At 44.9% G+C, this 24,425-nt stretch overlaps 1 protein-coding gene, 1 long non-coding RNA gene and 2 pseudogenes across 3 annotated transcripts; 2 read left to right on the forward strand and 2 right to left on the reverse strand.

Moving 5' to 3' along the window:
- The first annotated feature begins 1,590 nt into the window (after positions 1–1,590).
- LOC136488733 (cysteine-rich receptor-like protein kinase 8) lies at positions 1,591–5,909 on the forward strand (annotated as a pseudogene).
- A 282-nt stretch (positions 5,910–6,191) lies between these two features.
- Positions 6,192–7,052, reverse strand: LOC136488734 (uncharacterized). Its single transcript, XM_066485561.1, has one exon. The coding sequence runs from the start codon at positions 7,050–7,052 to the stop codon at positions 6,192–6,194; it is 861 nt and encodes a 286-aa protein (XP_066341658.1).
- Positions 7,053–17,397: 10,345 nt separating this feature from the next.
- LOC136486649 (uncharacterized) lies at positions 17,398–23,820 on the forward strand. Of its 2 annotated transcripts, none has more exons than XR_010766904.1 (4): positions 17,398–17,839; positions 17,903–18,035; positions 18,140–18,236; positions 23,548–23,820. It is a non-coding gene; the product is annotated as an uncharacterized lncRNA (long non-coding RNA). The 2 variants fall into 2 exon arrangements; XR_010766905.1 differs by having other exon boundaries at positions 18,140–18,233.
- LOC136486648 (putative transcriptional regulator tpeD) lies at positions 19,134–22,326 on the reverse strand (annotated as a pseudogene).
- Positions 23,821–24,425: the final 605 nt, after the last annotated feature.

Raw genomic sequence — 24,425 nt, forward strand, 5'->3', positions numbered from 1 at the left:
GGGGAGTCACAGCAGCAGCAGCCCTAGTCAGCAGAGCAAACTCAGGAGGGTGTGCAGGCTGAGGAGGCCGAGGAGACAGAGTAGGCACCACAACCATAGCTACGCCACTCTGGTCGTACCTGTGTTCCAGTCTCACCGAGACCACCGACACAGCGGAGGGAATCTCGTCCACCGCCTAGACCACAGGGTCCTCCTCTAGTGACCCATCTTGACTTGAGGGCCGCCACGGCCAAGCAGGTGCAGCAGCTGAGGTTTGTGGATTTTGAGGTATGGTTCCCGCCGAGGAGAGATGACAGAGCTTCTGAGGGTTTCTACACGCCACTGCAGGAGGACTTCTACAATGCCCGTCTCAACAGTGGGGCAGTCTTCAGATCTCAGAGGGTGTGCCATATTGACTCTATAGTTGCAGCAGCTGGAGAGCACATTCACCCCTACCTTGCATATCTATCGGGGCTGACAGATTTGATTGGACGGACATGATTATATGTTCCATCTTGGGTTCGTTAGTTATTGTTTCTCTCTTTATTGACCCACACCATAACTTTATTCACTTTGCATTCAGAGATAGAGATTACCGACTAACGAGTCAGAGGGTCAGGAAGATACTGAGGCTATAGGAGCAGCTCGTCAGGTTACATGAGGTATGTTATGGACATACATAGCCTCCCAGGTGTCCTCATGGTGGCATGGTGCCCCCTACAGATCTTGTGCGCCATTGCTTCAAGGAGCCTTTTGGCGAGGGCTCGCGCAGGAACCCTAGTGATCTTACTCCGACTGCTCGAGTACTAGAGGCCATTATGAGGAGGACATTGCTTCCCAAGATGGGATATAGAGAGGGCTTGACTCGCATCCAGCTATGGCTCCTGAATGCCCTGATGCAGCAGACAGTGTTCGATATTTGGGATCTTCTTCTATCTGAGATGGAGGACACGATAGCTGAGGGCTTCAAGGGTCGCAGGCAGCTACCCTATGCTCACTGGATCACATTCCTTATCCATAGAGTAGTGACAGTTAGGCCTCCTAAGATGCTTGCTGAGTATAGTGGTGCCACCATAGAGTTTCCTGCTTATAACATGGCACAGAAGATCAGGCATAGCATGCCACAGGCACCCAGTCAGTCTCGCCATCGTCCAGATATACCAGAGTCTGCAGCTCAGTAGGATAAGATTATTAGAGGCATAGCAGCTACTGAGGAGGAGCAGCTTGAGGCTCAGCAGGAGGGGAGCGAGCCTAGTGACAGCTCAGATGACGACTACCAGCCTATTCCTCAGATGCCTCCATGCAGACATGATGCAGAGGCCGATAGTTCTAGCTCAGCTCCACCTACCCCGTAGACGGATCCCGCTTTGCTCGCTATACTAGAGCGGATGAGACAGGACCAGACCAGACAGGCTTAGGAGACTGTCGCTACGTTCGCACAGTTCCAGACTCGTCAGGACGAGTTTCAGAGGCAGCAGCAGGCCATCCAGCAGCAGCAGGCCATGCATCAGCAGCAGTTACTCATGCAGCAGCAGCTTCTCAGATTCATGCAACATGTAGTGACAGTCATTGGGGCTCCACCACCATAGCCTTCGCCCCAGCTTGGTCAGCATGGTACCATTTGACGACTCCAGCGATACAACCCAGTGGGCTTCAGAGTCAGGGACAGCCACCAGCGCAGTTTTCCTCTCCTACAGAGCAGGTGTCCTAGTATTTTGCTTCGCCATTGATAGCCCCGCAGTTCACACCTTTTCAGATGGGCTTCACACTAGCAGAGACTTCCTCGCTCCTAGCGCCAGACACCTCAGTATCCAGGAGTCTTGGAGAGACCTTCAGTGAGTCTACCGGGCAACCTACGCCGCCATATCTGCATGCTCCTAGTCCATCTACAGCAGCTCCTGTCGCTGTGACTATAGAGAGGCTCCCTTCTTCGATTGCATCATCAGATCCTACTATAGTTATACCTGCAGCATCAGAGGCAGCTCCTGTCCCAGCTCAGACCCAGACCACTTCAGCATCAGGGTCAGACAGCACAGAGCTCAGGGTCAGATGATGATGGCGCCCAGTTTACGCTTGCTCCTCGTACTTCAGCGCCCGACTCGTCCGCTGCAGCCCAGCCGACCGACCCTTAGGTTTTGGTGTTTGATGCCAAAGGGGGAGAGGGTTTGAGTATGTAGACTCAGGGGAGCGACTTATTTAGGGGGAGCTTAGTTATCTATTAGCTTATATTATTACATTTGGAGTTTTTGTGTGTGATACACTATTACTAGTATGCATTCGTGTGTTTACTTTCATGCATACTTTTATACCTATGTGTTAGTGATATCTATGTGATTGTGACATGTGTGCTCTCTACTTTGAATTCTTTATATGTCATATCACTTGTATTATACTCATTTGCTTTTGCTTCCGCATTTTACTCCGATGCAAATGTGCTTTACTATTTGTACTCATGCTTATTTCATATCTTTTGAGTACATTATGATGGCTTGGGTCATATAAGCTTGCCTAACTCTTTTGTTCTTATTGACAAAAGCTTATATGAACCAAGCATATCAAAAACCTCACTCTTTCACATACTCGAGGTGGTATTGTCATCAATCACCGAAAAGGGGGAGATTGAAAGCATCTAGGCCCCTAGTTGGGTTTCGGTGATTAATGACAATACAAGATTACTATGACTAACGTGTATTTTGCAGAGGCAATTAAGTTAGGTCATGATAATGGAGATCGATTGGGCAATCATGGATGTCATGCCCATACGATGGAAATCATTTTGGTTTTCAAAGGATGGACGATAAGGTTAAGGATGACTAGTTCTAAGTGTCGATTAGAGTTGGAGAGACACTTAGAGTAGTTTAGGACTTTGTTTTTCCTTTGGCTGTACTATTAAGGGGGGTATGGATGGGTAGCTTGACCTAGGTGAGTTTAGTGAGTTAGGTGTGATGCACACTTGCTAAGTCTAGCGCTAGGTAGCTCCAAAATAGCCCTTAGATCCAATGGAGCAAACTTCATTCACATATGATCGAGAGTTGGAAGTGAATGGATGGTCAAATACTGACCGGACGCTGGCTCCGGTGCGACCGGACGTTGGCCGCAGGGTCCGGTCAGTTCATTTGACTAAGGAGAAAACGTCTGGTGTGACCGGACGCTGAGAGGTCAAGTGACCGGACGCTGAGGGCCAGCGTTCGATCGACTCCAGTAAGGTTCCAGAGAAGAATATTTGTGACCGGACGTGTCCGGTCAGAACTGACCGGACCCTGGGGGTTCAGCATTCGGTCAAGTACAGTAAAGTTCCAGTGAAGGAAAAAATGCCACCGGACGCGTCCGGTCAGTGCCGACCGGACCCTGCCCAGTGTCCGGTCAACACTTAACACTGGTGTGCGGTTTAAACTGACCGGAGCGTCCAGTCAACATGACCGGAGCGTCCGATCACCCCGCAGAGGCACATAACGGTACGTTTTTCAGCCGGTGTTATAAATACCACCTCCACTCGTGTGTGGGGGTACTTTTGCTCATTCCAACAGCTGAGAAACACGTTTGTGTTTGCTAAGAAGAGCAAGATCCTAGTGAGGTGATTGAGATTTGAGAATCCAAAAGAGAAGCCTCATTAGTGAAGCAAGAGTAGCAAAGTGTGCATCCACCGTTCTCATTAGGCTTGTCGTGGTCAAGTGAGAGTTCGTGCTTGTTACTCTTGGTGATCGCCATCACCTAGACGACTTGGTGGTGATTGGGAGCTTGGTGATCATCCGGCGGAGCTTGTGGATGACCCAACTCAAGTTATGAGCGGTTGTGGGTGATTCACCGCGACGGAGTGTCGAAGAATCAACCCGTAGAGAGCACTTGATCCTTGCGCGGATAAGGGAGAGCTACACCCTTGCGCGGGTGCTCCAACGAGGACTAGTGGGGAGTGGCGACTCTCCGATACCTCGGCAAAATATCGCCGCGTTTCTCTCTCTATATATTTACTTTGAGCAATTCAATACTTGTCTTTACATTCATAGAATTGTTATTCTAGAGTAAGTTTGGAACATAGGTTGCAAGTTCTTTTATGCGTTAGATTAATAGAAACACTTTTCGAGGCATAAGAGGTTAATTGGGCTAACCATAGGATTTAATTATTGCAAGAAAATTTAGAATTAGCCCAATTCACCCTCTCTTGGGCATCTTGATCCTTTCACAGTGTGAATTCAAAAATGGTCCATACTTTAAGCTGATTCGCCTCTTTGGAGATATCTGAGCCATGGAGATGTTATAGTGATAGCATCTCTGGCAGAGGCTAGGCCAAATAGATTTTAGCGGGACAGCCTGCAAACATTATTTCTGCTCTGTGGTATTACCAGTACTAGCTAGTTATGGTTGTTGCATTTGTGATGTACCAGCAATTGATCGGAGGCAAATTTGGATCGGAAGGTTGAGAAATGAGAAGAAATGCGACATGCCAATGCACATCACTGTTTACCGAAACAATAGGTAATGAGTCCACCTTAGTTCAGAAAATGAAAAAGGCGCAAATTACCCTGTACTGTAGTTACCGAAAAGGATGATACAATATTCAAGTGAAATAACCAAAGCAATCTCCCTTTCTCAACTCGGCGCAGACACAGTGAAAGTGACAGCTAGAGAATATAGTGAGGTTATATGGCTGCTGCTATCAAGTGGAGAGGAAACTGATCGACCACAATGGAACACACATTCGTGTGGAGGTGTCTGAGCGCTTCCTCTGCTACGAATATGCCGCGAACGGAAACCTTGACAAGTGCATTTTTTGTATGCGAATGAAGCATTCAACACAATTGTTCTGTCATCAGTTATGAAGAAATGCATTCTTTTGGATATTACATGACCCATGTTTTCATGTTTAATGCTTCAGATGAATCTTCTATAGGCCTAATTGGGCGACATGCTTCAAGATAATTAAGGGCATCTGCTAGGGTTTACTATACCTACACAAGGGAAGCGATAGGCCTATTGTTCATCTGAACCTTCAGCCTGCCAACATATTATTGGAGGATAACATGGTGCCAAAAATTGCAGATTTTGGCCTCTCAAGAATCATTGATGAAGAACAAACCTGAATAAACACAATAAATGTTGTGGGAACAAAGTAAGTCCAGTAACAATTCCGGCATACCATTGTGTCGTTTCCTTATTGCAAATTAAATTGCGTTTGTGTCTCCCATGATCTTTGTAACAACATTGATGTTCATGTTGTCCAGAGGGTATATGGCTCCAGAATATCTTTACAGAGGAGAAATCTCAACCCGGTCTGACATATACAGCTTAGGCGTACTAATCATTGAGATCACAACTGGACAGAAGAACTCTTCGAATGACAAAGACATGTCTGCAAGGAGCTTTGTAGATCAGGCAAGGCTACATATATTACAAGTGCATTTGAAGACTTAAATATATATCTTGATGCTTATTTTAATTTAGTTTGTGTACTATTGCTCATCCTAACAATTTTAATCCTGTAGGTTCGTCAAGCATTGACAGATGAGCACATAGCATCCAAGTACTCATCACTAGATGCAGATAGCCTCCAGCAAGTAAAAACATGCATTGAAACTGGGCTAAAATGTGTGGATATCGATCAGAAGAAGAGACCTACTATAGTCGAAATTGTTGACAAGCTCAATAGATGGCATGCTCACTGAATGGTAAACTAATGCATGCTGTGCAAGGGAAAGCTGTGGTGTACAGAGGTAGTTCACCCATGGTGATATGGTCTAGATGCAATCATGGACACAACCACTGTATCACTTTCATTTATGCACTTATGAAGAATTTGTTACTTGATTATTGTTTTTTTTTGTTTTGGTTGGCAACTGGTATTCCCTCCCGTCAGTTTTATGTGTCACTTTAGCTGTGAACGATAAAGCCATTATAATGTGACTTACCCGCCGTGATGCTCAATGTAAATTATGAATTATATGTTGCATCATTTTGTAGGACAATATATGGATAAGATAATTATTGATTGATGATCCCATTCAAATATTATATAAACAAACATATCAAATGAACAATATGGAGTTATCTTAATGAACATGTCTGATTGATTGTGCTTGACAAGTTACTGTATGTGTCAAAGGTCAAAAGTGGAAGACCCGAGCAATCCGGGTGGTCTGGCATGGGTACCGTAGTCTAACTTTGGCAAATTTGAGTTTTAGATTACACGATTTTTTTTTTGAAACAGGGTAGATATATTACTCATGAACTGATAAATCATCAGCAACAAATACATTGATGTGATCTGAAAGAGAGCCTAAGATTTGCTCCTCCCTCTCAGCACAAGCATACCCACTAGCAGCTAATTCATGAGCCACCCTATTACATTCTCTAGGCACATAGGCGCACTGAAAGCTAATGAAATTTACATTCACCAAGAACTTGAGCTCGGCAATCAGCCCTCCCACCACGCTAGCGTCGAACTCATATGAGCAGAGAGCCTGCCTGACTTGCAGAGCGTCGGTTTCAAGCACAAGGTTGCCAATCCCCAATCGGGTGGCCTCTTGGACCCCCTGTAAACATGATATGAGCTCGGCTTGGAATGCTCCGAGCAGATGCTCCACTTTGCCTCTTCCTGCTGAGACAACGTCTCCATCACTTTCCCTAATAACAAAGCCCCAGGTCCCCATGGCGGCAGACGGGATGAACGATGCATCACAGTTTAGCTTCAACTTCCCAGCTGGTGGTTTAGACCATTTTCCCTTGCGTCTTGGCACCCCTGCAATCATCGTGGTCTGTTTGTTCAGAGATTCCGCAACATGTAACCTGATACTCTGAGCAATGCCTGAGGCCATCCGGCGCCTCCCACCTTCCCTGATGTTGTTACGTTCTGACCACCAGGCCCATAAGATAAAGATCATTGTCACTCTTTTCTCTTCCTGTGTTTGAAAAATATATTCCATTACACTCCTCACTGAGTCCATCGATGCCAACATGGCTCTCTCAGTCTCCAACTGTAATTGATTCCAGACATGTCTGACGGTCTTGCATTTGAAAAAGAGATGTCCTCCATCTTCGTCGAACCGCTCGCAGACTGGGCACTTTGGATCAATTCGCATGCCCCTACGGATCAGGTTTGATCTCAATGGATGACTATTCTGTACAAGGCGCCATACAAAATGCTTAACTTTGCTCGGGCAGCTTAGCTTCCATATCTTGCGCCACAGATGGTCTTCACCGCTGTTGCTACTACTTTGAACACTGCCTTGCGCTCTCCTCCTCAATTTATCTTCACTGCACACCTTATAGGCGCTCTGACACGATTTTGACTTCTACTCGAGGCAAGACCACCCACCCCATAAATATATAGCCTGTTTGGTTTCCTGGCTATCCTTGCGAGACTCCATTTAGCCGGCTTGAGGCCTATTTGGTTAGGTGAATGGGCCTCTTAGCCAAGCTCAGCAGGCCACCGACAAGCCTTTAGCCTGGCCAGAGGGAAACGAAGGGGCTGAGCATTTCCCCTGAGCCATGCCCCATCTAGCGCTCGGACCCACTTCTCTCACCTCAAGATCCACCATAGATTGAGGACATCCCAATCCACTAAAATCATAAAAAGTGCTACTTTGAACCTTTTTCAAACCTAGCTCTTTTCTAACCGCACTTTTTTTACGAACACTTCCGTGTATTTCATTAAGAAGAGGGTGGTACGGAGACCCGTACAACGAGCACTCACCACAGATCATGGCCAGCGGATTAGAGTGCAAGATGCACGCCTTGCCGCTAGCCTGATTGGGCAAAGTACATACTCCAAAAAAAACACGGCCAAAGGCCAGACGCCACGGATTACATGGTGACAAATTGCGCAACAACGTCAGCAGCTCAGTCTCCGCTAGACAGCCAGCAAGCTAAGCAACGTCGCCAGAGTAGAATTTCCGGCCCCGATCCAGTTGTTCCCTTCTTCCACCAGTGCAGCTAGGAGGGCATTTGGTAGCCTGGAGATAGCATCAAAAACACGACGGTTGCGTTCCTTCCAGAGAAACCAGCAAACTAGAAGCACCAAGCAATCCATGCCTATGCGCACATCTGCGGGCACCGCCATCCGGGCATGGAGCCACCAATCAGCCAAGTATGGATCAAGCAAGGGCGCCAGAGCCTGAAGGCCGATGGGGGAGAGCACCCTGAACCACAACTCACGACTGTAGACGCAGCCAAGCAACAGGTGAGCGGGCGTCTCCCTGTCCTAGTCACAGAGAGCACACGCGTGGTAGTCCTACAACCCATGACGATGGCGCCTATCCGCCGTCCATAGGCGGTCGTGCATGGCGAGCCAGAAGAATATCTTCACCTTTAGCAGAGCACTGCAGCGCCAGAGCTCTTTCGTGCTCGGCAAGGATGACATGCGAATGAAGAATGATCTGTAGGCCGTAGAGGCCTCTACGGTCTACATGTCGTAGAGGCCGTAGAGCTCTTTTTTCCGACGATGAAAGAAGCCGGTGGAGGTGTCCCAATCTTTGCTAGTGATGACGAACCGGTGATGAAGAGGAATGGATAGGCGACTAGGAAACAACACGTGAAGGCATCCCCTTATAGTGTGATTGGGTGCCCCCATATGCAGGGACCGTGCTCTTGGGATGCAGGTACCAGTTGTATCGATGCTTGCACCATGACTTGATCAAAGCCCTGCTGGTACAAATCTCCCTCAGCGGCCTGCCTGAAAGCCCTATGTTTGATTTTGGTTAATTGAGACAACCTAGTGGACTAACCCTTTGTTCTAAGTGATGTCATGAGATAGGTTCGTCCACATCCAAGGATTGAGCAAGATGGCACTCAAGGTGATGGAGATGGCCACATGATGATGATCAAGTGCTTGGTCTTTGGAAAAGAAGAAAGAGAAAAATAAAGCCCTATGGGCTCAAGGTAAAAGTATAAATAGGGATTTTATTTTGCCAGTCAAGACGCAATAGAGTGCATGATTGGATTTAGAATAGATGTTCATACTATTAAGAGGGGAGCTCTAATTGAATAATTCGGTCATCTAGTGCCACTAGGTGTTGGAATACTTTACATATGCATTTAGGCCTAGTGACACACTCATAGAGCATGCGTAAAAATTTATGAAAAACTCTTTGGAAAAGGCTAACTTTGGTCTAACATATTTGTAAAAATATATTTGAGAGTTAGCCGCATGAATGGAGGTGCTTGGGGTGCTTCGGTGCTGCTGTTCAGCATGCACCGGTCGTGCCCGGTGGCACACCGGTCGTGTGCACCGGTCACGATGGTCGTGGTTTCACTCTACACGCGTTTTAGCCGAGCACCATGCATACTGGTGTGCACCGGTTGAAATGCACTGGTGTGGGGTTCCAGAGAGCTTGCAGCTCGGTCGCATGGGTGTTCTAAGCACCGGTGCTCACCTACCGGTGGTCACACCGGTCATAGGTTCTAGAGAGCATGTAGATCGACTGCGCAAATGCTATAACGTACCGGTTGGGCGAGTTGGACTAGTGGATCTCTTGTTACTCTTGGTGATTGTCGTCACCTAGGCGGCCTGGTGATTGGAGGATCGTTGAGCAGAAGTTGGTGATTGTTTCTAGCTCCGATCGATTGATTGTGAGGGGTTCTTGTGCTTATTCCCCACAGGGATTCGCCAAAGGCAACTCTAGTGGAATCATGGCTTAGGTAGTGCCTCTCTAGTGGTTCTTGCGGTGCCTTTGTGGTGAGCTTGGCATGTGATGCCAATTAGTGCGCTAACCACTTAGTTTGGACTCGCTACAACGTGGACGTAGGTTGTCGGCAAGCAACCGAAGCACGGGGATATATCTTGTGTCATATTGTCTCTGGCTGGTTCGGTACAAAGCTCTACACTTGTTATTCAATTCATTAGTATTCTTGTGTAGTGCTTGTTTTCTTGTGTAGCTTAGCCTCTAGTTGTAGTTGTAATTAGTTTAGCTTCTCTAGTTAGTAGCTTTGCTAGTTGTAGCTAGTTTTCTAGAGTAGTTTAACTGCTTGTGTGCAATCAACCTAGATACCATAGTAACTAGCTTGTGTAGGAGGCTTGCTTGTGGTGAATTAGAGCTAGAGCAATAGATTGCTTAGTCACCATCTTATTTACTAATCAAGGTTGCTCTAGTGTCTTCGAAGGAATTTTTATAGGCTACTCAACCTCCCTATAGCCATTTAGATCGTATCACCGGCTCTAGAGAAATGAAAATAAAACTCCTTTCCCCATGGCCTTGGCTCGCGTGGGACGCAACCGAGCACCTGGCATCGCTGCCGCTACTCACCTTATTGGTGCAACTTATTTATCTTGCAACCAAACAACCGCTCTGTGTGTCCTAGTGCTGCTGACCCAGACAACCAAACATCTATGGCCCGACCTAGCCACATGGTCAAAGTAGAGATCGATGTACTCAATGCTGATGTTGGAGTAACGCGCATGATGTCGATAGAATTTGGGTGTTTCAACCCTGATCAGTGATCAGACAAACCAAAAAAGATATAAAGAATAATATATCAAAACTAGTGGCAATAGAGGGTGTAGGTATTTTTAATCGCACACAGATAAATCCGCAAGCGCATGGATACCACTGTAGCTTTCACCCGGGAGTATTCCAGAGTATCGTATTTATCCACAGGGAAACAATGTTTAAAGAAGTTGATAGTTCACCATCATGTATCTACTAACTAGTGTACCAACTAGATTAAAGTGTGGTTAAGTGATAGTAATGATAAGAGTTATGAATAATGACACACACATAGGAGAATTCCATGATAAAATAAAATGAGCAGTTTAGCTAATTTGAGAGGACAACGGGTGAGTTCAAGGTTTCTAAATACTTCTCTACTACTTTGGTTCTATAGGATATAACTAATTCATGGGTAGATATAGCGATCACACACAATAACACTTTGGAGCAATAGTACCTTTCCAACTCTCGAGAAGGGTGAGAAAGCGTAGTTGGGGGAAGGCTGCCTAAAGCTCTACAAACACCAATCCTAACGTTGTGGATTGCAACAGCCTGACAGAGCTGTCACCTCTGGGGCTACTACAACTAACCGTAGGATTAGGCGCAATCTCAGGTAACCTATAGTCTAAACACCTTGTCTATACTACCGATTACTACTCTAGCCACGTATGATAATTAGAGCACTCAATTGAAGCAGAGATCCCATGCTAAGATATGATGACTACTCTAACCATACACATGAAAGGCATAAAAGTAAATGTTGCAACTTCCACTAGAAATGAGTACCATATTCAGTGTCTTTCATGTTTCCCAACTTAAGAAGTGCCTTCACGTACCTGATGAAGCCATTGAACCCACAAATGTCAAGATCTAGTCAGCTTTGACTTATGAAGAAAAAACAATCTGAGTTTTGGAAGAAATATAAAGAGTCACAATGAGCAAGGTCATTAAGTTCTACAAAGTGGTGTGGAATAACCACAACGAACAAAATGCCATGTGGGAACAAGAGGACTATTTACGTGAGGTCTACCCTATAAGGGGGAGGGGCTATAACACCCCATGTTAAAGCATGCATGTGGCACTTGCATTGCATGAGCATAAGCATCATTCATTCATATTTGAGCATTAACATATGAAACATACCTTTGTTATTCTATGTTGCAACATGTATATGCTTGTGATCATGAGTGACCAATGTAGGAGATGGGTGTGGGGTCACAAAAACACCTTAGACAAGTTTAGAATGGTACATGGATCAAGTTTGGTATTCATGGCATGGACCAAATTAGCCTCTAAGTCATAGTTACTCTAAAAATGTCAATTTCATATTACTACTTTGACCAAAGTTGAACTATAGTCTAGAGTGTTTGCATGGCAGTGCACTCTTAATCAAAGTTGTAGTACTTGACTAGAGTAACAACTTTTATTTTTGGGTCAAGACCTAATTCAGTGCCTAACATGTTCAAAATATAGCTCCAAAGTAGCAAGGAAATGTTGTTTTGAGACTTGAAAAATTTTCTGTCTAAAACGCTGAATTCAGTTTCAAGTGCATCAATTTAGGGCTTTGTAGATTCCAAACTATTGAGAACTTGGGGATACTTCTTAAAAGCAAATTTGTAGATTACATGTAGCTCTATAACTTTCGTTAATAAAGTTTTTGCAAAGGATGAATGGATTCAGAGATCTAGGGGGATGAAAACATGTTGTTAGTCAGCTCATTTGTGACTCAAACCGACGCCTGGGCACGTGTCGTGGCCGACTGGGGGTAGGCCAGGCGCGCCGCATGGCGGCTATATGCCGGCGCTGACCCGGTTGGTCAGGGCAGCGCGTGGTCAAGAACCCCACGCCCCTGCTACTCATTTCTGCGCACGCTCACTCCCTCTCTCTCCCTTGCGCGAGCACCGTCGACGTAGAGCACTGCGCCACCGTCACCACAACCGCAGCTCTGCCGTGCCCGCTCGCCGTCGTCGCAGCTCTATCGGTCGAGTCCTCTTTAGCCACAGTTGTTCCACCCTCACATCTACCTCCCCGAACCACTACAACCTCACGTCGAGCTTTGGTAAGAGCGCATTTTACCTCGCTACCACCGTGACATCACCGGAGCGCCGTCGTGCTCTCAGCTCACCATGGCCAAGCCCCTCCTCTGCATCCCTGTCTCCCTCTCTTCTAGTCTGTAGTTGCCTTAAATCCTTGCTGCTCGGACCGGAGCTAAGTTAGATGCTACCGCACCATCGAGCGGGAACACACCGCCGCTCCCACCATGTCCGCCATGGCCACGAGCTCGAGCTCGCCGTGGCTAGCAGCCTCTAGGTCTCGCCATCTCCCGCACATAGTTGTTTGTGCATGGCTACGAACTCTAGCTCCGACCGCGAAGATGGAGACCCATCGCTCACCGCCGATTAGCCAGAACAGGGGAGCCCTGCTGTGTGCACTGGGCGCAGCCGTGCCGCCATGCACGCGGTCAGGTTTCCCCATTGCTCCATCATGGCCTAAACTTGCCCTAGAGCTACGCTAGGTCACCATTGAGGTAGGGTCATCCTCGCTAGAGCGTGCCATGGCCAGAGATGACCGGCGTGCCACCGCACGACCATCGTCGTCCGCCATGCTCGCTGGTGAGCTTGCTCCGATGAGCCACCGACCCAACCTGGGGTACCCCTAGGTGCGGGATGACGAGAGGAATACGATGGTGGCCGGAGTTTCACCAGAGACCTCGCCGTCGATGAGCTAGCCACCGGTCAACCATTGCTCTGCCTCTGTCTGAATGACGTGCGGGTCCTGTTGCCCACGGGCCCCATCTGTCAGTCTGTGTGTGTATTGAATTTTCTTATTTTTCACAGATTTGAATGCATGCTTCAAAAATTTATATCTCAAGCTAGGAGTGTCGAATTTTGGTGAACCAAATTTTATTGGATTCCTCATGAAGTGTAGTATTTGATAAAAATATGAAATCTACTATGTGTAGTATTTTTTAGGAGAATTAATTTGAGCTAGATAAGTGCTTTTTAACTTGTTTCAAATTTGTAAAATGCATATCTTGATCTAGGAAAGTGCAAAAATTGTGATTCCAATTTTAGTGATCTTGTGTTGACATGCTCTATCTAGATAAAATGCTAAACTTGCAGTAGACATACTTGGAATATGGTCTTCTTATTTAATCCTAAATAATCGCTAGTTTCTAGTGAAAATAAATGAGGCAAAAATACATAACTTGTGCTCATGCAATTTTTTGTACAGTGTTATTGTGTTAAGGTGAAGCTAAGAAAAATATAAAATCTATTGCTTGACACTTTCACTAGGCTAAACTATTTTTGCTAAGATAAACCTATGTAGCTTGTCATTTTTGTATAGATTGCTACACTTATCCAATTGGCATGAAATTTGTACAGTAGACTACTGGGGTCATATTTAAGCTACTGTAATTTTATCAGAATTTATTGAACTTTGGAAATATTTATCCTTTAAATCACCTTATTATATAAGGAAATTAATAAATGTATATGAATAAATTAGTTTGGCTTAACCTTGATATTTTCTATGGTCCTTGTGATAAATATGATCTGTTGATAATGGTAGTTATGTTTGAAATTGATTGGTTATAGGCAGCTACTTAGTTATTGCTTTATAATTCAACTAGATGGCTGCAGGAGTAGTTTCTGTTGTATTGACAAATTCATGATGATAATTACATTTCCTGCGAAACTTGTTATTAACAAATTTGTTGAGAACTTACTCATCTAGCTTGTCTAAAAATTTTATGGTCATAGGCTAAATGGTTTGGGAGTTATAGCTGTTAAAAGTCTGCTGTCAAATTCACTTGTCCTCCAGATAGATCTAGAAGATTAGGTTGTTTGACCTAGATAGCTATTGAATAATCTTTAGATGACTATAGAAAAGTTGTAGGAAATTTCAAGAGCTTTCCAAAAAGTCCACAACCATGTTGTTTGGATGTGTATAACTCCAGTTGTGGTCAAAACATGTGGTTGTTGTCTTGGAGTCCCGAAAATGCTTTTTATGGGAGTTGTTTAAATTATATAAGAAGAGATATACACCTACTCAGTAAAAAAAATTATCTTGTTATCACCTTAATACTTTACTATTGAGAACTCGTATGCACATGCATTTTGTCATATCATAGCATCCATGTCACTATCTATGCATTCATGATGTCTTATTCATGCTCATACATATAGGATCGCCCAAAAAAGTGACTCTTCTGGAATTCGAAGGAGTGGTAGAGGACAACCAAGAGGCACCGCAACCCGCAGATACCAAAGGAGAGGAGCCAGACACTGACGAGCCCCTGGAGTGCCCTGACCATCGCCCCACCTTGTTCCTAAAAGGCAAGCCTCAGAGCATTTTAAGTCTCCTATAATTTATAAAAATTATCACTTGAGTCCTTAATGTATGATGCATTAGGTTATAAGAGTTGATTAGAAACACTTGCTGCATGGTACTACCTTGTCTAGAAATATATACCTTGAACCCTATGTAGGTACAGGATCGAACATATGCTTAGCCCTACTTAGATCGGTAGAAGTCGGGTGATTTCCTATCACCTGCAAGATATAGGTGGATACCGGAGCACGATTGGATATATTTGCCATCATGGAAAATAAACATAGGGTGATGTTAAGTGGAGACCGGGTGGGAACTTATATGCAACGGTGTTAGGTTGGCTATGTTGATCCCGCATGTGTCGATTAAGGACCGTACCGTTGTTGGCACTTCTGTCGAGATTGAACGCATGCCTCTCACTTAGTTGGCCGGATAACTCATTTGAACCGCAAAGCCGAGTAGCTCAACTCAGGCCGGGCCTCGTTTTGTTAGAGTGCGCATAGTGGAGGTAGTAAGGATGTGCGGGAAGCAGGTGTGAGGCCAAGGGCACGCTAGGCCTGATCGACCTGGCATCCGGTAGTGTCTCTAATTGTGCGGCACTGATCGAACCCGCGAAATGTGGACCTGAGTTGTACCAAAGGTGACCGTTGATCTGGTCTACCTGGGTTTGTGTTTATAATAAATTCCTAGCTGGTTGAAATCGATTCGAATCGCCGTCACTCCCGGACAGTTAGAAACTTGACTAGCTCCAATATCGCAGTAAATGGATTATGGAATATGATGGATATGATAATCTTACACCGGCTATGGTTACTATTGTATGCCACTAAATGTTGTACCACATATTTGGCACAGGTTAGTTGCTAATCTAGTGATGAATAACTATAATTAACTTGATGACCGAATCATAAATGTAAAGTTAAATTAATGGCTTTTTACGTAAAATGTTGTCAAGCTAAACCTGCTTATAAGGCCTTACATGATCCTTGGAGTCACTTTATTTTTGGTTTATGACGGGTAAGTCTAGCTGAGTACCTTCTCATACTCAGGGTTTATTCCCACTTGTTGCAGATAATTTCGTCTATCACGGCTACTGTAAGAATTGCTTCTGTCCCGCTATGAATGAAGAGTAGACCCGGGCAAGATGCTTCCATTATATATCTTATCTATGATGCTTTTGTCGGACTTGATCACTAGCTGGCATGTATTTGAACTATATGTGTGATGTTGTTTTAAAACTGCTTTGCATCCGCTACAACTTTATTTAGAACTGGTGTTGTAATAACTCTAATCGTACTCTGATGTATGGCAATATATTTGTGAACTCTATGTAACATGTGGTTGTATGTTGAATCATGTACGATCTTGGTTGTATGTTGACGATGAATTGAGACCCTTCGTGGTACTCGACGGACTACCGGGTTTATTTGGGTTCAAGTATGAAAGTGTGACCGCTTTGGTGGTTGCCATTGTACTTATACTCTTATAAATTGGGCGGTTCTGTTACACGAAACACTTTATTTTCCATCAATTTTCATGATGTTAGGTCAAATTGAGCACTTCTTATATATATTTTTATCTAATTTTTGGATATTGGTTGGCATCACATGTAGTTTAAGTTGGATTTATTTTCAACACCATGCAAAAAAAATCACTTAAGCCTTAGATAGTCTAGTTCATGTTAAAATTATGTTGGGGCGCATAGAGATCATGTAAACCGAAGCTGTTATAATTTGCATTTTAGATTTAAACATATTTTGCCCAGAAAAAGAAAAAGTAAATAGAAAAAATTACACATGTTGGGCCTGAAAATAATGTTTATATTCAGCCCAAAATAAACATCCGGTCCAAATATGAGTAGGCCCAAAAACTACCCTCTCATCCACAGCCATCCGATGAGCCCAGCGGTCTAGATTAATCCTGCAGTGCATAAATATCCGGCGTCGGCTTGAAACCCTAGTCTTGTTCCCTCTCTACCTCTCTCTCGGTCTCTCCCTGTCACTCCCATATCCACCACCACGCTCTAAGGGCCTGTTTGGTTGGAGGCCTTGGCACCTTGCCTGGCAAAAACAGATGCCTAAGAGTTGCCTGAAAAGTTGATGCTTTTTGCCTGGCCAGGCAAATGTAAGAAAGATGTGTTTGGTTGGTGCCTGGACTTGAGAAACTAATATGATGATAAAATATGATTTCTAATATAATATAACATAACTTTAACACTTATGATTAAATAATATGAAGATAGATAATTTTTAAATAAGCTTTAATATTGTAAAATAAAATAATCATAATCTAGATTGCAAAATAAACTTTAATATTGATGAACAATAAAAGATCTCTTCCATGCGTGGGTAAACAGTAACATGATTAGAATTGTTTAGGAGCAACCTGTACGGCTGTACGTCATTTGTTGGCAGTAAAAAAAAGGCAATAGTTAATTAACTTGAACTGACTTTAATGCCGTACAAAATCAGCCAGGCAAGTGTTGCAGCGCCATGCACTCGTTTTTGGACGCCTGGGCCTGCACACCAATGCCTGCACCAGGCTAATAACCAGAGCTGCATCCAAACGGATCTTAGGCAAGACACAAGCACCCACCCATCCAGGCAGATTGACTCCAGGGCTCCATCCAAACATGCCCTAACTCCGGCAGCGCGTCCCTTCCAAATTCGCGTCCATAGCTGGCTCGGACTGGCTGTTAGCCGGCGGATCCGGCCTGGCTGGAGGCCGTGAGCGGTGGCGGCTGGACGCGCTCGCTCTGGCTGGAGGTCGCGGGCGGTGGCGGCCGCACTTGCTCGCCATGGCTGGAGGCCACAGGCGGCGGCGAGCGCTCAGGCTCGGGTCTAGGAGGCGGCGGCGGCCACGCAGTCTCGGCAGGGGAGGTGGCGTGGCTGGTCGGCAGGAGGCCGCAACCTGGCCATGCCCTGGCTGGTCGGGGATGCGCCTGCGTCGCGTGGTGCGGTCCGGACGAGGCGCAGCCGTGCAGGCCGCCGGTGATGACACCACGTAAGGCTCGTCAAGAAGTGGCGGATCCGGCGAACGAGAGGCCAATCCTGGCAGAGACGGGGTTGATCCATTATATCCGCGGTGGATCCGGCTTGCGGGGGATGGTGAGATCCTCCCTTCTCTCCTTCCTCTCTTCTTTGTTCGCCCTCGTTCACTCATTCTCCTAGGTTTGGGACACCAGCGGAGGCGACGGATCTCCTACGGGCTTGAGGCGCGGGTCTCCGAGGACCGCTGCTCGGCGTCCCTATCCGGCAGGTGTCCGCGCAAGCTGGTCTGGACGATGACGGTCCCATCTACCAGGTATCCCACTCTTCCATTCCCCTTCCCCTTCCGTTCCTGATATATGGTCGTCGGTGTTGGCACGCTAATACCTCCGTCGATTTGTTTGTTTTTACATGTAGCAGTAGAGGGAGGAGAGTGTATATCGTGTACTCTGATGACGTATCTAGCCCTGCTTGCTGGCCGCAGGTTGTGCGTGTACACATGCCCAGCAAAATGGTAGTGAGTATTGTTTCAGTCTATCAGATTAATTTTTGATGAATTTACTTGTCTTTTATGTTTGATTCTGTTCAAACATTCTGACGTTGGGGTAAGAACCAAGCTTCAGGCTCAAATGTACTCGGTATAAAATACTCTTTCCTCATTTCATTGTGTATGCTCTGAATGGTGGCTCTTTATTTCTCGTATCTGCTAGTCCAGATCTCTGATCTCTGATTCAATTTATGGCCATCAGTGATCTGGGTGTCAATCAGCAATGAAAATATTCTGATTGGGTTGCAGTCTATTAATCTGAGATACAAAGTATTTTTCCTTTAGAAAAAAGTAATGAAACTGTCTGTTTATGCTTACAAGTTACAAACTTTTATTGTATTCATCCACACATTCATGCTTCTGCCTGCTTAAACCATTTATGAGATATGTTTTGTTGTTTAGTACTGCCACACATTGTATCTGTATATATCTGAATGCCTTAAAGATCTTGTCCACATGTCCACTTACTCTATCACTTACATTTCCTGTCCTAGCTAATTAGAAGATGCTAAATATAGTTATCTAAAATGGTGGAATAGTTAATGTCTTGCATACATATGTGCCAATTTTAACCAACCAAGACTAGTTTGACAGAAACTATATTGCATAGGCAAAGTTCAGCTAGGCGCTAGGCGGAATCTAGGCGCTGACCCATTGCCTAGCGCCTAGTCGGGAGTACTCGGTCCTAGGCGCTCCTAGGCGTTTTCCTAGGCGTTTTGGCAATATAGCCATAAATTATATATATATTATGTATATAACTATATATATGTATATAACTACTATATATGACTATATGAGTCACAATAATGAGTAAGTAGAAAAAGAGGGCAGTAGACATATCTGATTCCTATCTGGCTTACTCTTGCTTTCTTGCATGTTCCTAGCTCCTGCCTCCTGCAACACATTTTGACAGCCAGTAGTTAGTAAATTAGTCAACAGACACTTAGACAGCTAGTTGGTCATCCAAAAAAAATAGAAAACACTAAGTTGTGACTTATCTGGATGATTTCAGCAGCCTCCCATCCATGAGCACACCATATCAGCAGCTGGTAATTACAATACAAGTGCATAAGACAGTAATACAAGTGCACAACACAATTTATAAATAAAGGACAGCACAAGCACATAGTTCCCTCACTCACTGTAGTTCAATACAAGCTGCACGACATAATTTATAACTAAAGGACAGTACAATACAAGCTGCAGTTCATATTTCTTCGTCACTGTAGTTCACATCCTCATTGTCATACTCTTCTTCTTCAGACTCAAATTCTTCTCCTTCATAGAGCTCCCTCACTCTTGCACTTCTACGCAGCTCAAGCTGTTCATCTGCTCCCACTGCCTCTCCAATGACAGACCAAGGTATCCCGGTACCTTCCATCTTATCTTCCTCCCCATCTCTAAAGTCAGCTAATGCACAATCATCCCCACCCTCTTGGAGAAAACCTTGAGCTTCAGTTGTATCACTAGACTGAAGTATCTCAGTGATTTTGTTTGACTTGATCTTTTCTCTCTTACTAAGCAGCTTGGAGTTGAATTGGATATACACCAGCTTGTTGAGGCGGGTTGTAGTAAGCCTATTCCTCTTCTTAGTGTGTATCTACAATTTAAAAAGAGCATTCTCAGTTCTACAATTAAATTGTAATGCTGCTGAAAGCCTGAAACAGAAATGTTCATAATAGATAGGTAGTTAGGTACTAACCCCTTCAAACCCACTCCAATTTCTTTCACAACCAGAAGAGCTTGATGTCAAAGATAGGATCCTTGTAGCCATCTTCTGTAAAGCTGGTGTTTCATATCCATACAGTCTCCACCATGATGCTGAAATAAAAAAACACCTCTATTAGTTTAGAAAACAGCAAACAACAAACAGCCATGAGCCATAGGAAGTACCTCTACCTGGGTTGTAATCAAAGTTTTCAAAATTCCTAGCAAGCTTCTTGCTAAAGGGTCCTTCTCTATTCTAAAACTTCTTTAGTTCAATGTTGGCAGCTATATGCTGCATGTCCTCATCATGATAAAAAAATTTCTCAACACAAGATATAAACCCTTCTGATATTTTGGGCTGATCAAAGATTGATGGGTCACTATAGCTATAGTGAGGATTCAGCAAATAGGCTGTCAAATGCAATGGAGAATCAAGTCTTCCATTCATCTTCTTGTCAATAACAGCTATTACATCCTTGAACCGAGCCTCAACATTTCCAAAGGCCTCTTTGATCTGTCTCTTTGGCTTTAGTAGTTCTCCATAAAGGAAACCCATGGATGGCCTCACATCCCCATCAACCAAACGGAGGACTTTGACCAATGGCTCAAAAACAGTCAATGTTAGCTTCACATCCTTCCAAAAGCTTGGACTCAATATAGTTGCTGTTGCCTCTTTTCCTTTCTTTGATTTCACATCCTTCAATGAGTCCCACCTACTATGAACCACCATCTTCCTTAACTGGTCCTTCTTCTCTTGCATGCTACTCAAAGTGAGAAAGTTTGAAGCAAACCTAGTCACTCCTGGCCTCACTACCTCTTTCCCCTCTGTGAAGTATCTCAAGCACTCCAATGTCCTTGTGTGACCATAGACAAATATGGTAAATGCCTTTGCTTGGTCAACCACCTTCTTGAACCGAGTCAAGTTGTCAATTCCTTGGAGCATAAGGTTGATTGTGTGAGCTGCACAAGAGGTCCAAAATATGTGTGGTCTCTTCTCTTCCAATAGCCTCTTTGCTCCCATGTTGTTAGAGGCATTGTCAGTCACTACTTGCACCACATTGTCTGGACCAATCTCTTCAATTGCTTTGTCCACAAGATCAAAGATGACCTCACTGGTATGTGAGACATGTGACATCTCCTTAGAGCTGATGAAGGAGGTTCCATCAGCACAATTGGTGCACAGATTCATTATGCTTCTCCTCTTCCTATCTGACCAAGCATCGGTCATAATAGAGCACCCATTTTTTATCTTCTCGGCTTCACGTTCCTGCAGCAGACTCTTGGTTCTTTCATATTCTTCTTCCAACAATCTCTCTCGAAGTGAATCTTGACATGGAGGTACAAGTCCTGGACCAAACTGACCAATTGCTTCACACATTTGCTTAAACTCATCATTGTCACATGCATTGAAAGGTATTGCTGCCAATGTTAAAAAGGCCTAATTAGTGATCAGGAATAACATCTAATGAATTAGTGATCATGTAATGTAAGTACAGAAGAGTATACTAGCAATTTACCATGTGTATAGGCCCATCTTGCAATATACTTATGCACCTCATGTGTTCTTTCTTTCCAAAGTTCCTTGTTCAGCTGCTGTTGCTTCAAAGAATCAGTCTTGGTAGCTTTAGGATCAATAGCACGTGTCCATTTGTCCATGGGTCCTAATTTGTGAGGCTCTGAACTTCCAACACAAGTGACTTCATCTGACTCTCCAACCCTAGATACATTAACTTCCTCTCTAAGTTCTAGCTTACGAACAGTCTTCTCCTCCCTCTTTCTTTTTGCCTCATCTAGTGCTTTCTTGCACTTCTGTTTAGCCTCCATGGCCTGCACTGTTGTAGCCGTGCATTTCTTCACATTCTTTCTCTCATGAGCCAAATGCTGCTTCAACCTATAAATCCCTCCCCTCATCTCCTTCTTACAAAGCTTGCACTTCACCTTGTCCTTGTTGTTAGGATCAACAAGAACACCATACTCCCATCCAACATCATCCGAATTCCTTTTCAGGAGATTCGCTGACTCACTATTTTCTCCCTCACCTAGTGCACCCTCTGTTGTAGACATCCTACATTTAGACAATGGGCATTCACAGCAGGCAAAATCAGATCAACTCATTGGTGATCAAGCAGTGGAGCTTGGAACATCCAATTTACAATGAGATTAGAACATCTCTTCCCTAGCTAGTTACTAACTGCTTGCTACATTTTGTTGTGATAATTTTGAGTTCTAGACTCTGCATTCTTCATGTCTAGGAATGGTTCATCACTTATTCAGTGCATCACTTGCTATGGAGAAAAAAATCAACAAATGTCTAGTAATGTCATTAGGAACATGTGATCTGTACATAAAAACTTTGCTTCATGTACCTAGATATAGGCATGATCACAATTTGCCAATGCTGGATGGTTGTTCTAATCACAGGCATTCAAATCAGAGGAGAGAAGCAGGGGATGCATTCAAAACAGAGGACATGGAGGAGAGGAGCAGGGGAGGGGCCTGACCTTGGTGCTGCAGGTTCCAGGCGGGGCAGAGGAGGCGGGGCAGCAGCTTCCAGGCGGGGTAGAGGAGGCCGGCCGGGACAAGCCTCCAGGCGGCGTCGCGGGGAGCAGGGGAGGGGCCTGACCTTGGTGCTGCAGGTTCCAGGTGGGGCAGAGGAGGCGGGGCAGCAGCTTCCAGGCGGGGCAGAGGAGGCCGGCCGGGACAAGCCTCCAGGCGGGGTCGCGGGGAGCAGGGCGACCGGCGGGGCCGGCGGGTGGAGCTTCCCTCCGGCGCGCCATCGCAGGAGGAGAGGACGAGCGGGAGGGAAGCGGAGCGGACCTTTTCCTGGAGCGTATGGCGCGTATGGCGACCTGGAAGGCAAGAATCGAGCGGGAGCGGACCTTTTCCTTCTTCTCCTTCCCGCGCGCATCCTTTCCCGCGCCAGACGCCATAAGCGCGCGCGCACTTCCGCGGCGGACAAAATTTTCGCCGTTGAGCGGGTCGTCCGCCTACGCGCCGCCTTGCGCGCCTGCGCGCCGCGGAATCGCCGCCGAGGCGCCGATTTGCGCCGCCTAGTCGCTGCTCCCGCCTAGGACTGCGCCTACACCCTAGTCTACGCGGAGGGCCGTCGATTAGCGCTTAATCGCGCCTAGGCGAGCCTAGGCGAGCGCCTAGCGGAACTTTGTGCATAGGAACACTCAGTAATTCAGTTCGCAACATTTAGTGAGATACAATGTACCTAGTAAATCAGAGTGTCATGAATTTTGATAGCAAACTGCGTGCTTAATTAGTTTCATATCTGTAGTTTCAGAGTAGTATTCTGAAAAGTTTCAGAGTAGCAATCTAGATAGGTTCACAACCTGAACCAGAGCTAGCAGTCACACAAACTAGTTTCAGCAGAAGCGTGCTGAGTTCCATGTCAAGGAGGAGAAAGTATTACTAACTGCTACTGGTGCCATTTCTCTTTATTGCTCTGATCTGAAGCTAAATGTATGAGAGATTTTGCACTATTTAGACTATCTAAGCATATGACTAACTAGTTCCAGTTACTTTAATGTTAAGAAATATGAGCTAATTTATAACTCATGACTTGCAGGAACCATGACTGAAAAAGATTTTTTCCAGTTACTGAAGCTTATTGTGGAACCATGACTTGCAGGAATTCTGAAGCTTAGCATGGAACCATGATGGGAGGAACTAGTAGTAGTGTGCTGTTATCATGTATCATATTTGTTTATGGGCAAATCATTCTTGGGATCCATCTTTTCTTTCTACTTGTGTTGCACGATGTGGTGCTTGATGTAACTCTGTATCTTATGTGATATTATGTGCTGCTGGATTGAGTTCTTATGCAATTGAAAATGAGCTGTTCGCTGTATGTGCTATAATAATGGGCCGTTTGTTGTATGAGGTGTAATAATTAGTTGAAGAAATAAATTTAAAATGGGTTGAAACCAGAATGTAAATGGGCTTAAAATAGATTGCAAATGGGCCAAAAACAAGCTAAAAAATAACCTAATTTTTATGTTGGGCTGTTAATAAATGAGCTGGGATGGTGATGTCATCACCCATGTCATCGTCCACGTAAGTAGCCATGTAAGCGTCTATAATGATGTGGCAATTTATCCATAACGGTTATTTTTTGTCATAGAAAATGGGCTTGGGTTGGGCTAACTAGGCCTCGGGCTCTACCGTGACGATCTAAGATTGTCACCGATTCTGCTAATCCGTGATGGTTTTTGGTAAATCGTTACGGAGGTCAATATATGACGCTCAATCCACGACGATACGTGAAACCATCATAGATGTCGTATAGTGACGGTTTTTTGATGATCCGTGACGAAAAAATTTCATCATGGATTAACAGGTTTCTTGTAGTGCTCCTTGCACTTCCATGTGGTAGAAATGGTCGCCTGGGATGTTAGTTGTCAGTATCTACTCATCTAAAACTGGAGCATGGATGTGTAAAGAATC

Source organism: Miscanthus floridulus, chromosome 10 (assembly GCF_019320115.1).
Source record: "Miscanthus floridulus cultivar M001 chromosome 10, ASM1932011v1, whole genome shotgun sequence".
Lineage (NCBI taxonomy): Eukaryota > Viridiplantae > Streptophyta > Magnoliopsida > Poales > Poaceae > Miscanthus > Miscanthus floridulus.